The 16,141-nt window shown below is 41.8% G+C and overlaps 1 protein-coding gene across 1 annotated transcript in view; it reads right to left on the minus strand.

The window, feature by feature from the left end:
• LAMA1 (laminin subunit alpha 1) overlaps nucleotides 1-16,141 on the minus strand; it is a 180,002-nt gene that overhangs the window by 89,671 nt on the left and 74,190 nt on the right. Inside the window, exons 7-16 of the mRNA XM_017543918.2 lie at nucleotides 15,026-15,143; nucleotides 13,862-14,040; nucleotides 13,104-13,209; nucleotides 10,999-11,159; nucleotides 9,425-9,565; nucleotides 8,259-8,432; nucleotides 6,683-6,784; nucleotides 5,177-5,388; nucleotides 3,492-3,603; nucleotides 2,570-2,680 (exon numbers count right to left, since the gene is read on the minus strand). Of these exons, the coding sequence (XP_017399407.1) occupies nucleotides 2,570-2,680; nucleotides 3,492-3,603; nucleotides 5,177-5,388; nucleotides 6,683-6,784; nucleotides 8,259-8,432; nucleotides 9,425-9,565; nucleotides 10,999-11,159; nucleotides 13,104-13,209; nucleotides 13,862-14,040; nucleotides 15,026-15,143 (1,416 nt within the window). The remainder of the gene's footprint in view (nucleotides 1-2,569; nucleotides 2,681-3,491; nucleotides 3,604-5,176; nucleotides 5,389-6,682; nucleotides 6,785-8,258; nucleotides 8,433-9,424; nucleotides 9,566-10,998; nucleotides 11,160-13,103; nucleotides 13,210-13,861; nucleotides 14,041-15,025; nucleotides 15,144-16,141) is intronic.

Here is a 16,141-nt window from a genome sequence, read left to right on the forward strand (position 1 = left end):
TTAGTAAAGGGTTAAATGGTTGAGCTAAAAGTATTCTGCACAATAATTGCAATTTCATTTTTAATTATTTGATAATGCTCATTTGGGAGATGTCTATGGTCTGTTTTCTTTGACAGAGGAGTCAGATTGTGCTCCTTCTCTTCAGGGAAACTAATGTGCAGTTCTGTTGAGGGTCTGTTTCAGTGTGTTTTCAGGTGTGTGCCACCAGCCCTTTACCCGACTGTCCTTGTCAGTGGATCTGGTATGCGAAGGAGTAAGAGTGTTTCTCTCCTTGAGGAGGAAAAACATCTCTCGATTGAAAAAAGAAAGACATGAGAGCCCAAGACATGCTCAATTTCCCCACTCTCTTTTCTAACTCACGCCAAGCTGCAAGGAAAAGAAACAGGTTTCTCCTTCTAACACAGGACAGAGAGAGCACAGAGAGAAAACAGGGGCTCTAAGAGAAACTGGAACCTTGCCTCTAATGTACTGTAAATAAACAATCAACTCCTGGAAACTAGATAGTTATATGCAAGGCCCAGGGCTATGAACCACTACATAAAAGGAAGAATTAAAGGCTTCTTTTAATAATTGATTAGAAAAAAGGCAAAGTTAGATGAAACAGATAAATGATGCTACTACATTGTTTGTATTTCCTTAAATTCTAATATAATTTTTTTTTAATTTTTGCCCCTCTGAAACATTAGTTGTTAAACATGGGGAAAATAGTAATTTTAGAGTGGAAAAGCCTGGCAGACATCACCTAATTCAAGTGACCCACATTCACAGCCGCAGTAAGAAGACACAAATGATATCATATCCCTCTGGTGGCAATGAGAGGGCACAGCACCTCCATGTCTTCTGGCCAAAAATGCATCACCTCAACCTAGTCATAGGAAAGCATCACACAAGCCCTGGCGGAGGGACATTCCGCAGAATGACCAGTGCTCTTCAAAAGCGCCATAGTCATGAAGGACAAGGAAGCTGAGGAACTAGTTGTCCCAGAGGAGAGGAGGCTAAGGAGACAAGGTCATTGAACGGTATGGCGTCCTGGGTTTGATCCTAGAAAAAGAAAGGAGCATGAGTGGAAAACTGATGACATCAGAAAGTGGAGTGGAGTTCAGGTAATCCCATTGTGCCCCTTCTTCATTTTGATAACTACACTCTGGCTATGCAGGATGGCAGCATTAGGGGATACTGGGGGAAGGTTACGCCAGAACCCGCTGTACTTTTGTAACCCTTTCATAGCTCTTTGGAAGTCTAAAATTATTTCCAAAACATGTTTAAATCTACAAAATTATTATTTATTATAATTAAAGATTTCAGGCCAGTTGCTATTCAGCATTTTCACGGTGAGCATATACATTTGTAAACATATATTAATGGACACATGAGAGACCACAACCTGCTGTCCCCCAACCCCACCCCACCCCAAATGCTGGCAGGAGGTCTTGCAAACCCAAATGGCAAAGGAAAGGAGGTGAAAAAAGCAATGACTTCATTAAGCGGTTGGCAGCTGTGCACCTGAGGAAAGTGATCCTGGAGGGGCTGAGTCTGCCTGAAAACCGCCCCTTCGTGCAATTCCTACAGAAGCTTTGCTTACAGAACAAAGGGCAAAATTAAAACTTTACTTACAGAATAAAGAAAAATGAATCTAGATATAATAAGCCATCCTGGGCATCATTCTGAGATCTTCTCCCTGGGCCTGGTAATTAAGTTTTTCTAACTCTGTGACTCAGTCAATCCCTTTTGGAAGAAGCATGAACATTTCCCCTCCAGGTGACCAGGGTACAGCTGATTAGCATATGCAGTCACCCCTCCTCTGCGGATCGAACCCATGAGACCCCAGAGTGTGGTCTGGCTTCAAAGCATACAGCCTAGAAGAATTCCTGATTGAAGTTAAAAAACAATTCCTGCCCCATACCTGCCCCATAGTTCATCCTCAAGACTACCTATTTCTTAAGCCCTGTTTCAACTCATATTGAGTGAAAGAGGTACCTGTTTCATGAATTTATCCCAACTAACTATAAAGCATGATATATATGTGTGATTATATTTTATTCATCTTCTTATGGTATATTACGTAATATCATGATAAAAAAAAATACTAGCATTGCCTGTGGCCTCAGCTACTTGGAGGGTTGAGGCAGGGGGACCACTTGAGCCCAGAAGGTCCAGGACTGCAGTAAGCGGCGTTGGTGCCACTGCACTCCAGTCTGGGTGATGAGGTAAGACCCTGCCTCAAATAAATAATTAACAGCACTTCCATCTCAAAGATTCTATCCTTTTTATTCAATAAGTGGACATTTTCTACCTTTCTATGGCTTTATAGCCTCAGCAAAAAAAACAATTACTTTATATTGTTCTCATAAAGAAACTATAATGAAATTTTATATCCCTTTTCCACGATTGCCAAAGTAAAACACAGGAAACATTTCATGATATGAGCTTAGATCTGTAAATTTTCTTCGGGGTCTATGAAGCCAGAGTTATTCCATGGAGGAAGCATTAAAAAAAAAAAATCACTTGTACACAGCAAATGGCTCTGAAGTGGGAGGAGAGGGCACCTGGGCTTCAGTGAGGGACTCACAATGCAAACGCCATGAACATCACACTCAGCTGCATGGTCGTGGCATTCACAGGGTTGACAAATTCCTCCAAAGAGTATTCCATCCACTCGGTAATAGCCAGAGAGGCACGACTGCAAGAGAAGGGCAGGTCATCCTCCTTCCACTACGTGACAAACATAAACTGCTCAGTTGCCTATGAGTACAGAAATGTCTTTCTTTTTTCTCAAACATCCTTACTGAGGGATCATTTACATGCTACAAAATTCTCCCATTTTAAGTGTACAATTCAATGATTTGTAGTTAAAAAAACTTACTGAGCTGTGGACCATCACCATAACACGGTTCCTTATTTCTTTTTAAAGGCAGAAACATACACACACACACTTAATGGTTGTGCAATGAGTCTTATCGTCTATTCTTGTTACGGTATTAGTATCAGTACATTTGTCCAAGTAATTTCAAAATATTTTTAGCAACAGATTTATTGAGGATTGCAGGTGGATTTTCATTTATTTCACATGGAAGGTGGAGCCCACCAAAGTAAACCAGCCAAGGGCCACAGAAGTTCTGAAAGTAGGCCTGGCTTGTCTAAAGCTGCCGGGGTCACATTCTGGTGATCTGCAAATGTTCAAATATGATCAAGTTCCATCCTCCTTAGAAACATGGTCAATGGCACGGGTATTTCAAGTTTCCCGTTGACTAAGGCAGGAGGGCAGCACTAGGTCAGAATATTGCCTGGTGCCCCAGCCCATCCCTGGTGGAGGAATCTGATTTCTTTAAACAATGTGACTTCTAATATTTCTATTGCCCCCAAAAGTCTGAGCCAACCATTGGGTTGCTAAAGCTGAACTTCAAATGTTTGCCGTGACATCACCTTCAGTACACTGTTTTCCCCTCAGGAAGGAGTGAAAGGAAAAAGACAGAAGAGAGGAGAAACGTCACCTCACAGGAGGTCCCCGTGTAGCCTTGAGGACATTCACAGTGCTCCACTTCAGCAGCCATTGCCAGGTCGATGGCATTAGGGCTGGCTACGTCCAAAGAGACGGACTCCAACCTACAAACAGATTGCTATGTGACTCACATGCCCACAAACACATCTCACCCCTCAATGAAGATGGGCTCCTGAAAGATTTAAATCCAATAAAGGGGCGATGTGATTTTTGTAAATAACTAAAGGTCTTTCACAATCATATGTTCTCCGGGAGCCATCATTATTCCCTGGAAATGCCTTCAGAGACGTGCTGTTGCCCACAGACTGCTGTGGGAAAGGTCTGGTGTTGTTTATTTGGGGTGGAAGCACCTCAGAAAAATTAGCCCATTCAATTATCACAAATACAAAGATTATCCTTAAATTTAATCATGGTATGCTTGTGTTAGGTGCATACAACTATTATTTTATTTTCTTTTTTTGAGACAGTCTTGCTGTGCCACCCCCACTGGAGTGCAGTGGCACGACCTTAGCTCACTGCAACCTCCGCCTCCTAGGTACAAACAATTCTCATGCCTCAGCTTCCTAAGTAGCTGGGACTACTGGTGTGCCTGACCATGCCTGGTTAATTGTTCGTTTGTTTGATTTGAGACAAAGTCTCGCTATGTGTCCAGGCTGGGATGCAGTGGCGCGATCTTGGCTCACTGCAACCTCCGACACCCAGGTTCGAGGGATTCTCCTGCCTCAGCCTCCCCAGTAACTGGGATTACAGACACGCGCCACCATGCCCAGGTAACTTCTGTATTTTTAGTAGACACAGAGTTTCACCATGTTGGCCAAGATGATCTTGATCTCCCAACCTTGTGATCCTCCCTCCTCGGTCTCCCAAAGTGCTGGGATTACAGGCATGAGCCACCGCACCTGGCCTGGCTGCATACAACTTTATGCTTGGCACAGCATTGCCAGAAATCGCCCTCCTCAAAGTAATAAAATGACCAACAATGGATACATTCACTTAAATGGACTGTGTAAAAACTAAGACCATGGCCAGGCACGGTGGCTCACACCTGTAATCCCAGAACTTTGGGACGCTGAGGCAGGCAGATCACCTGAGGTCAGGAGTTTGAGACCAGCCTGACCAGCATGGTGAAACCCCATCTCTACTAAAAATACAAAAATTAACCAGGCGTGGTGGCTAGCACCTGTAATTCCAGCTACTTGGGAGGCTGAGGCAGGAGAATTGCTTGAATCTGGGAGGTGGAGGTTGCAGTGAGCCGAAATCATGCCACTGCACTCCAGCTGGGGCGACAGAGCAAGACTCCCTCTTAAAATAAAAAAAAAAGAACTAAGGCCATTAACTAAGACTATTACCATTAGGATAGTGAGAACCAGGAGCAAAATGCAATATGGTCCAGACAATTGCCAACTCATTGGGCATTTTCCAGAAACCCTCTTTGAAAGTTTCTGATCCTAATGTCAAGTCTGTCTTCTACTGGATTCGCTTGTTGTGGACAATTGTTCTTATGTTTTCAATAAAATTACATTTATAAACTTAATGATTTTTAAGATAGCCAGTTTCTTTAGCTGTGTCCTTAATATAATGAATGTAAAATATATTGAGCTTAAAATATATATTAACAAATAAGGATAAAATTGAAGTACCTTCCCCATAAGTTTTTCCTCCATTTTCAATACATACCTGTAAAGAGCCATTTTTGCAGAATTGTAGTTGGCTCTGATCAAAAGATGTGTCACATTGGCAAGGACAGTCATCAGCTGGTCACGATCAATCTGCTTTTTGCTGCTAAAATCTCGGAAGTTCTCAGGCACAATCCCAACCACATTTAGGTACTCTTCATAGGGTTGCAGCGACAGACCCTCAGCCTGCATGCCTAAAGTGAGTCCATTCCCCTAACATTTAAAAACAAGAGAAAAGATTTCTGTCATTTAATTTAATGATAAAATAAAAAATCAAATAGAATTTTGGATTCAGCAACATGGTTTTTCATTGGTGCCTAGAGTCTTGTGGTGAACATGTAATGGTGCGTATAGCTCTTGGCCCAGAAGTATCAGAGAAAAGGTGTTTCATTGTATTCTTTGTAGAGGGGTTCTGGTAACAAACTGAAAGGCTGTGTACTTTGCTGGGATCTTGGAAAAGAAATAAAGTCATGCAGTTGCCCACAGCTTTTATCAAAGCAACCCACCTGACACCTCTAATCTTTGACTAAAGGACGGAAGTAGAAAAAGTGCGTAATAGCTCCAGCTTTTCATCAACCTGCTGTTAACGACAGTGATTTACCGTGTGTGTCTGCAATTGTTCGGGCTGGAGATGGAAGTGCAGATAGCTCCAGGTGAAAGGACATGAGAGACAAGAACCTGGAGTGGTTTCTGCCCAAACGTGCCCCTGACCCCGGGACATTACCACGTGGGGAGCCCTCCTGAGTGGGGCTGAGCTAGGTCTTTTTATGGAAACTGAGGATGTGGGAATGGAGACGGAGGCTGAGGACAAAAATGCAATATATCTACTGTCCTTTACTGCCAAGCACTGCCTAATCCATTCATCTGAGAAGCAAAGTGGCATGGAAAAGAGGGGACTTAAAAGAGTGATAGATTCAAGGTCAGAACAAAAATTTGTCTCCTTTTTACTCAATTTTTTTTTTTTTAGAGATAAGCTCTCTCTTTGTCACCCAGGTTGGAATACAGTGGTATGCTCATAGCTCACTAAAACCTTTAACTCCTGCGCTCAACCATCCTCTTGCTTCAGCCTCCCGAGTACCTGGGATTACAGGTACGTGCCACAGTGCCTGGCTAAGACCTTTTGGAAGAGGAGGTCTCACTGTGTTGCCCAAACTGGTCTCAAACTCCTGGCCTCAAACGATCCTCCTGTCTCAACCTCCCAAAGCATTTACATTATAAGCATAAGCCACCAAACCCAGCTCCCTTTCCTTTTTAAATGTGAAAAGATGGGCACACCCTGGGGATAAAGAGAAGAGCCACAGGTGCTGTCCTGAGGCAACTCCAGAAACAGGCTCAAAGACAGATTCTCATAGTCACCGTCTCAGTTGTCCATACACAAGGCCAGGCTCCGCTGGGCACCTGGCCACCAGCTCCTTGCTGGGATGGCCTCACCTAGTCACTTTCAGTCATAAACTATCATCCCACTAAGCCCTAAGCTCTATAGCAAAATCAAAGCAAAAACAATCACCTTAATGATGACGTCAGTGTGTGACATGAGGTTACTGTCCACCGTCTCCACTGGAATATCGTAAGACACCGTGTATTTCAGGAATCCACCAAATGCAGTCAGCTGAAATGTTTAAGTGAGAATGAACACGAAAGAGGAAAACAATCACAGCAACAATCAAGTAAGAGGGAGTGGTCACTGGGATCCATCTGCAAACAACTAGGCTGCCAGCTATCCCCATGGCCATGACAGGCAAGGAAATTCACATTAAAGGCAGTGAAAGGGAAGTATATTTATAAACGTTTTGTTTAATCAATATCACCAAAATGCAGGACATTGTTTGAAAGCACAGAAGAACAATGCACTCTGTTAGAGACCACAAGGTAAATCACTATAAACTTTTGTTAATCACACAATAGAGATTTACTTCACTTAAGTAATTTAGGGGATGAGGAGTTTGACCCACATCTACAATCTCCACATTTTGATTTCAGCATCCTCCTTGTAGGACAACAGAGAACATGTTTGATTTGCTAGTTAGAGAAAGGACTAAAGGTATCTCTTCTGATAAGATGTCCTTCAATATAAAATAAAGATTTTCTTTATGATGGGTAAGTGACAGCAATACAGTGTTTGGAACCCAATTTTGCATCCTAAAATTGGAGAGGTGATATCAAGAGAAAAAAAATCATTGAACTTTGTTGATAAAATCATATAAATAGTTGCAGGATTATAATTTGATGGAAAAAAACAAACATTTTCAAAAATAAATACTCCTTAAAAATACATAAAACAAGCTTTAAAATTAAAATATAACCATCAAATTAAATAGAAGTGTTCCAAGCTATGAGACTACACTAGCATGCAAGTGTGCCATTACTTTAAAGCAAAACAAACCCCCAGTAAGGCAAGCAGGGAGCTACAATAATTGAGATGGAGTCCAGAGAATAAATTTCAGATCAATCAGAATCTGGAGAGTTGTGGCATAACTGGGGAGGGGGAATGGGAACATATCATTGCAAGGAAGGTTCAACCCTACAAACCAACGTCCACATTGCAGAAGCACCATTATGCATTTTCTTGAAACATAACAAAAGCAGAAATTATTCCATCTGTTCCTAAATGTAAACTTCAGATGAGCACAGCCTGCCATGATACTGAAACTGAGTGAGCACCACAGCAGTTCCATTGCTAGAACCTTCCCTGAACTGTTTTCTATAGGCCAGGCCCTCCACTAAGCCCTGGAAGTGCTCAGCTGAGCCTATGGCAAAACAAACCAAGCGGGATGTGATGGACACTTCATCAACAAGTGGTCCAGGGACCCAGGAAGTTTATCTCAGAGATGGGAATGAGACTTCACCACACACACTGCTCGGAAACCAGACCAGAAGAGCAGAAGTTCTTATGTGAAGATACAACATAAAGTCTAACAAGGCTAGAAAACCTGCATATCATCAGATGCAAGCACAGGCTGTGAAATGCTGTCCGACACTCAGGTGCCCTATAAGGCTACCTATGGTGCCGACAGCACAAGTTCTTTCTCAGTGTTCCCTGAGATCTTTGTTGGAGATGTCACTACCTGCAGAGACACACGCACCTTATTTCCGAGGTAGGCCTCGGGCGCTGCCCAGTAGTACCTGGGCGCCAGCCTCTGCATGACTGCGGTGTTGTTGATGCTGACCTGGTGGCGTCCGCCCAGCACATCTTGCTGAGACGGGATCTTCCTGGAACTGATCAAGTCGGTGACCAGCCACCCAGACATATTGTTCACCTTAAAAAAAAATCAAGAATGTTGACGTATGAAATAGAACTTACCTTAGATTTCACCCAGTGCAGCCGTAATATTTTCACAATGAAGAGATGGGCCAGAAAGCTTCTCTAGGGATGGCATTAACGAAACACCTGTGGCTGTTGAACCTCATGACCCTTGACCCTTCCAGTAGTAAAGAACCAGGCAGCCTGAGAACAAGTCTCACTACCCAAATCCAGACCCAGTATAAGCAAATAAATGAGCAAAACTATAAAGGTCATGGGTATAGACTTCAGATTTAAAACAGCAAAGAGCATCATAAATGCAGTAAGTGAAACGTCTGTTGCTAATTCTGACTCCCTCTTCTTCATTGCTTCCTGCTTTTTACCCAAATGCTGAAAAATGTACAAAGATAACGTCTAGATCTTATACTCCCAATGTGTCACCTACATGGAAGTGACGGTACTCCCCTCAGTATGGTGGCCACAGCAGTCACCAGTGGGCAGCCATCACACCGTCTCCACTTCTCCTAGCCACCACTGAACACTCCTCTTGAGCCCATCACCCCAGAACTCTCCGTTCCCAAAACAACTTGCCTGCATTCATAAACCCTGTACCACCTGCTGCTGTTCCCACCCTTGCCACTGGAGGGCCTGGAAAACTCCCCTGGCCCCATGGCCTGCTGTGCTCCCTGGCCTGACAGTAGCAGGGGCAGGTGGGGTGAGATCTGACCTCCCTACCAAATCCATTTCCCCACAGAAGCAACTGAAATATGACCTCCAGTGCCACATCATCCTGTTTTTTCTACAGAGAAATGTGTGTGGGAGTAAGCACATGACCTATAAAGAAACTTGAGGGGCAGAGGGCTGCCTTTGACCCAGGTTGGTGTCACCGCAAAGGGATGAGAGTGGTGTCACTGGGGAAGTCATCCTCATTTCTCCTAACACAGCTCGTGTGAGCTTGCACAATATGACCTGCTCATTAAATCCCGCCACAGAGATAGCGCCTCCCACCTGGCCAACAGGCCAAGAGAGGCTGCTGCAGACATCAGAAACGCCAAAGCAGAAGCACTCGGAGCAGCCCTGGGGGTTTTTCTCCTTCAAGTTGTAGAATCCTGGCTTGCAGCGATCACAGGCTTTCCCCTCGACGTTTTCCTGTAAGTTGGGGTAAAAGATTAGCTTTCGAAACCAATGTGTCCAGAGAGAATAAAATGACATTAACAAAACAGGCAGTGGTCCACAGAGACAGGTAAATAAACGTCGAAAGTAAAGGTGAGGCCTCATAAAGTCAATATTTCCAGAACAGAGATTTTGAAATATATATCATTTGATTTTGCAGTTAAGAACAAGGCTGAACATCTTAGAATTCGGTCATTAAATTTAAATTGTTTTGTTTTGTTTTAAATCTTCCATTTTCACTGATCTTTCAAGCATTTCAAAATCTGAAGACAGCTATAGAATTTTCTGTCTTATTCGTAAATGCTCAAGATTATTTCCAGTCATATACATATGTGCCTAAGATTGCACAGGTGGGAATACACACATAGGTATAATGGAATGTCCTATGCATTATGAGAAAATTGTTATTATTATAAGGCCAAATAAAACCCCTCACTGGCACCACATTAATGCATTTCTTATGACTATTCAACTCCTTTTTAAGAGAAACTCAAAATAACATATCTGCCTTTAATTGGTATTCTTAGAAATTTAATGTTAATCTGGTTCTCCTCCAAATACAAAGCTGGAAAAGGATGTCCTAGAATTAAGCCAGTGGTCCGTAGCATCTCTTTGGCAACTACTCAACTCAGCCTCTGTTGGTTGAACGCAGTCATAGATGACAGATAAGCAGGCTGGGCGTGGTGGCTCACGCCTGTAATCCCAGCATTTTGGGAGGCTGAGGTGGGTGGATCGCAAGGTCAAGAGACCAAGACCATCCTGTTCAACATGGTGAAACCCCGTCTCTATGAAAAATACAAAAAATTAGCTGGGCTGTAGTCCCAACTACTCGGGAGGCTGAGGCAGAAAAATCACTTGACCCTGGGAGGCGGAGATTGCAGTGAGCCGAGATCATGCAACTGCACTCCAGCCTGGGCGACAGAGCCAGAGTCCATCTAAAAAAAGAAAAAAGAAAAGAAAACGAAAATGCATAAGCAAATGGATATAGATCTGTTCCAATAAAACTTTGGTCACACAAACAGGCAGTGTGTTGGATTTGGCCTATGGGCTATATATAGTTTACCAATTCTTGCTTTAAAGAAAGAACCCAGAGATGAGGCCCACAGAGGGAGGTGGGAATATAAACGTATGCAGTGTTTGGTGTCCTCTAGGAAGTCACAGAAATGCCTCTGGAATATATAACCATTGCCAGAGGCACAAAAAAAGCAAGCCAAATGCCCATGTAAGTCCAAGCACATACAATACAGCCAACTGGGTGTGGTTCATAATGTTTCGCAGAAGGGGCAAGGGGAGTTCTGCTTAAGCCTTACCACTTTGCTCAAGAACAAATCATTGGAGCCAATGAAAAACACTCCTTTTCCAAAGAAGCTCAAAGGATACTCAGGAGTATCTCTGACCTCCCCACTTACCTTACAAAGGCAGGGCCCTGTGCAGGGCTCATCATTGGCACTGCCCACTGGGTTGCACCCACAGGGGACACAGCTCGGGTAATCCTTATAGCCAAGTTGGCAGTGATCACATTTTTCTCCTGCATAGCCTTCCTTACATGGGCACTGACCCGGCCACTTCCCTAGAAAGACAACAATGGCAATGACCCAAAAGGAAGGCAAAAGAAGTTTCAAGCGGGGGTTGGCAAACATTTTCTGCAAAGGGTTAGAGAGTGTCTATTTTAGGCTTTTTGGCCTCAGAGCCTCATTTGCAGTCTCAGCTCAGCCATTATTATTCAAACACGGCCATAGAGAATACACAGGCAAATGGCTATATCTCCGTTCCAATAAGACTATTCATGAAGAACAGGCAGCGTGCTGGATTTGGCCCATCGGCCATAGTTTGCCGACTCGTCGTTTAAAGAAAGAAAACAGAGATGAAACCCATGGCGGGAGCTGGGAATAAAATATGATACAGTGACTTTGGAAAACCCTTTGACACTTCTTCAAAATGTTTAGCATAGAGTTACCACAGGATCCAGCAATTGCACTCCTAAGTAAACACCCAATAAAATAAAAACATATATCCACAAAACACTTGCACGTGAACGTCCCGAGTAGCATTATTCATAATAGCCCCAAAGTGGAAGCACTTCAAATGTTCATCAACTGATAAATGGATATATAAAACATAGTATGTCCATACTATGAAATATTATTTGGTAATTAAAAGGAATGAAATACTGATACATGCTACAATACAGATGACCTTGAAAACATACTAAATGAAAGAAGCCAGTCACCAAAAACCAACATATATGGTTCCATTTCTATGAATGTTCACAATAGGTAAATCTGCAAAAAAAAAAAAAGCTGGTTAATAATTGTCAGGGGCTGGGAGAAGAGGCTGGAGGAAAGTGAAAGTGACAGCTACTTTGTAAGAGGCTTCTTTACGGGGTGATGAACATGTCCAACTCTTAGATTGTGGTGATGGTTGCACCAATACACCAAAACAAGGAATTGTAGACTTCAAGCAGGAGAACTGTATCATTGCAAATTATAAAACTGTTTTGTAAAAGAAAAACACAGAGGCATGTGGCAGGGAGCAGCATGTACTATCTTTTTTTTAGCGTCAGCGCTGAAACCTTCCGGCTGTGTCTTCTCGGCCACGTTTCTGAACTGCTCTGAGCTACGGTTTCCTTGCCTATAAAGTGAGTTAAGTAATTTCTATCTGCTATGGTTGAAAAGTTTAAATGATATATATTTTTAAATGAACTCAACTGAGGGTAAATGTCACCACCACTATCACAACCGTCATCTTTGTCATTATCATCATCATCACATCATCAGTTGCATATAAGAATCCAGTCAGTTGAGTAATTTACCCTACCCATTCCTGGGGGCCCTATCCATCCCTGCTGGTCAATATCCACTTTAACTGCCAGTGGCTGAGAATTTGATAGGGTTACAGGAGTCTTTGAACAGACACAATCTATGCAGGAGACTCTGATATTTGCAAGTCAATTTGCCAGTTTTTGAAATGGAAAGAACTCTGACATTTACCAAGTAAACCAGAGGACTTGCTTGCTCGGTGAAATGATATATGCCAAAGCCCTCCAAATGTCTTCTAAAAGCTAAGCAGAGCAATGCTATTTACTGTGTTCCACAAATGGCTTTAAAATGAGCCTCACTTCTTCTTTCATCCAGTGCTCAATTATCTGCTCAAATGTCATCGCATCACCCCAACACTGTCACCTCATTACCCCATCATCCTCCATTCATGAGTCCTAATTTTGCTTTATGTCCACGACAATACCTGTCGACCTGGCATTATATCACCCATGAACTTGTTTTTTTAGTGTTTCTGTGAGCAGGAACTTTGACTACCTTGTTAGGTACATACTCTCAGGTCCTCAAAAACTGCCTGACACATAGTAGGTGCTTGATACATGTTTGGTGAACAAAAGAATCAATAAAGAATCATGTTACCAACTGCCTACATAATGGTAATAGTTCCAGTATGTGCAAATATTCCACACACATACACAAAATCAACTACAAGCACAAGAAATGAATTAAGTACTTACCATTGTGTAGGTCAGAATGGCGGTCATCCTTAATACAGACAGAACTGAGGGACCCCACAGGGTCACAGTCACAGGCACGGCAAGGCTCATCCTCATAAGGAGACACCTGAAAGGCAGAGGTTGCCCTGATTATCTTACTAGAAATAACAGCAAGCAATGTTCACAATAGTATCAATAAGAAGGTATTGGCTTTTTACTCAAGATGGGACTATTACAATGATTTTGTGCGTGGGGGTGGGGAGTAGGTTTCAGGAAGACAAAGTGATCTCAAGCCAGGAAGCCCAAACATTTTTTTATGGTGACAGTAGTTAGTACCATTAGCAAAGCACCATCCTTTTCCATTATCCCTGCTATCCAGCCCCCCTCACTCTGCTGTCTCTCAGAGCCACCTTATAACCAGACCACCACAGGGCCCATGTAAGAACTACATATCAAGGCAATTAACGTCTCCTACAGGCAAGAGACAACTGGTTTAGTTATGGCTGAATTTTCATGTCTACAGTTGGTATTATGACCCAGGATTACATAGCTAATGGGCCCCTGAATTCAAGTTAAATAACAATGACTGACATCCTACTTTGAGCAAGGAAAGCAGGACACATAGAGTAGGAAATACATATATAAAAACTCTACCAGCATAACAAGGATATAAATGAAATATTACAAAAGTCTCCAATACAAAGGTTAAGACTTGGCAAAGTCTCCTTTCTACCCGGGGAAGATGATGAAGATCAGCTATGGCAAAGAAATACTCTTACTTTGTGTGGTCTATAATATCCATCAATACAGGTTTCACAGTTGATTCCCATGGTGTTCTGCAAGCAATTTATGCAGACCCCTCCTCCTTGGAACTGTCCAGCAGTATTCAAACTTTCCTTCTGCTTTGCCACACTTTCATCGTAGTAACAATCTTTGGCTTTATTGTGACAATTACATGCTAGAAGAATATTTTAACATAGTTTATTTACACAGCATGCCTTATAGGAAGAAAACACTTAACCTCCCTAAGTGAGTTTTATAACTCTAGGCTAAATTAAAATCCTAGAGTAAATAATTTTAATAAGATACAGGTAATACTATGGAGGACAACTGGGAAGAGCTACTAATGTCAAAATAATAAATGCGCATACCCATTTGATCCAGCAAACCGTCTCCTAGGACTATATTTTACAGAAAAAGTACTTGCCCATTTGAGAAGGACATATACAGGGTTAATCACTGCACCATTGTTTGTGTGGACAAGAGACTAGCAACCATCAAAATACTCATCCATAGGTGGTTGTTTAATAAATTATACTACATTTGTATAATGGAACTCTGTGCAACTGTTTTTAAAAACAGCATTTCAAATTGCTAATATAGAAAGAATTTCAAGATACATTGTTAAATATAAAAAGTGATATGTACAATGGCATGCATAGTACATGGTCTTCTGTGTAAGAACTGTATTGGCTGCAGGGATATATTAATGTATACTTTATGTGCATAACAATTTTAGGAAGGACATACTAGAAAATAATAAAAAGTGCAAAGGAGGGAGATGAAGTGGAAGTCATGCTTTTTACTATATACTTTTACATATTGTTAGATGTAGGAATCTTGTGAATATATTGCCTATTTAAAAATTAAATCCAAATTGATACAGAATATACAACCTGGCAGATCCCATGGTAAAACATAAAATTAAATTAATACAGAATAATAGGCTATATGGGAAGGGGGACTTTTAAATAAAATAGCAAACCCACAAAGATACATTTAGCCACAACAATTGAAATTTTAAGATAATCTGCAGCTTTGAAAACTACTTAAATTTCTAAGAAAATAAGTTATTTGCTAACTATAAAAGTTGTTAAGACACCACAAACTTAAACGTATTAAGAGGAAAAGGGTACTGACCTTCAGGTTCTAAATGTACTGACCTTCACATGTATTGCCGGAGGACACGGTTCCTGGCCTCCAGGGCTGCTGATGGTACCCAGGACAGCACCTGTCACAGCTCTCCCCACAAGTGTTATGCTCACATTGACACTGTAGTTTCTATACAATAAGGAAGCCAAAACTGCATCAGAAAATGTATCTGCTTCTTTTTCTTAATTTTAGAATGAAAAGAACCTATCTGTCAAATATGTGGCAAGACCTCACTACAGAAGATATATGATTATGATCAAAGCAAATTGGCTTTTAATTTTTAGCTGCCAATATATACAAATAACCTGATTACAAACTGAAATGAAGAGGAATAAAGCAAAACCAAAATATGACTTAACTAACAAAAAGTTTTAAAAGAGATACATGGACATTAAGGGTTTAGAAGCTCCTATTAATAATTTTCTTAGTGTTCTTCTATATATTTTTCAGCATTGATAATAGAAAAGTCCTATTCAAGAAGTAAAGAATTACAAAGATGGCCAGGTGCGGTGGCTCATGCCTGTAATCCCAACACTTTGGAAGGCCGAGGCGGGAAGATCATGAGGTCAAGATATCGAGACCATCCTGGCCAACATGGTGAAACCCCATCTTTACCAAAAAATACAAAAATTAGCTGGGTGTGGTGGCACGTGCCTGTAGTCACAGCTATTCGGGAGGCTGAGGCAGGAGAATTGCCTGAACCCAGGAAGCGGGGATTGCAGTGAGCTGAGATTGCGCCACTGCACTCCAGCCTGGCTCCTAGTGACAGAGCAAGACTTTGTCTCAAAAAAAAAAAAAAAAAAAAAAAAAAAAAAAAAAAAAAAAAAAAAAAATATAAAAAAAAAAAAAAAAAAAAAAAAAAAAAGAACCACAAAGATTAGAGGAAAATAAGAAGTAACTTCATAAAAGAAGATGTTGTAAGCAGCCTGACCAACATGGTGAAACCCCATCTCTACTAAAAATACAAAAAAATTAGGTGGGCATGGTGCTGGGCACCTGTAATCCCAGCTACTTGGGAGACTGAGGCAGAAGAATCGCTTGAACCCGGAAGGCAGAGGTTGTAGTGAGCCGAGAACACACCACTGCACTCCAGCCTGGGCAACAAGAGCGAAACTCCATCTCAAAAA

Source organism: Cebus imitator, unplaced genomic scaffold (assembly GCF_001604975.1).
Source record: "Cebus imitator isolate Cc_AM_T3 unplaced genomic scaffold, Cebus_imitator-1.0 Scaffold162, whole genome shotgun sequence".
Lineage (NCBI taxonomy): Eukaryota > Metazoa > Chordata > Mammalia > Primates > Cebidae > Cebus > Cebus imitator.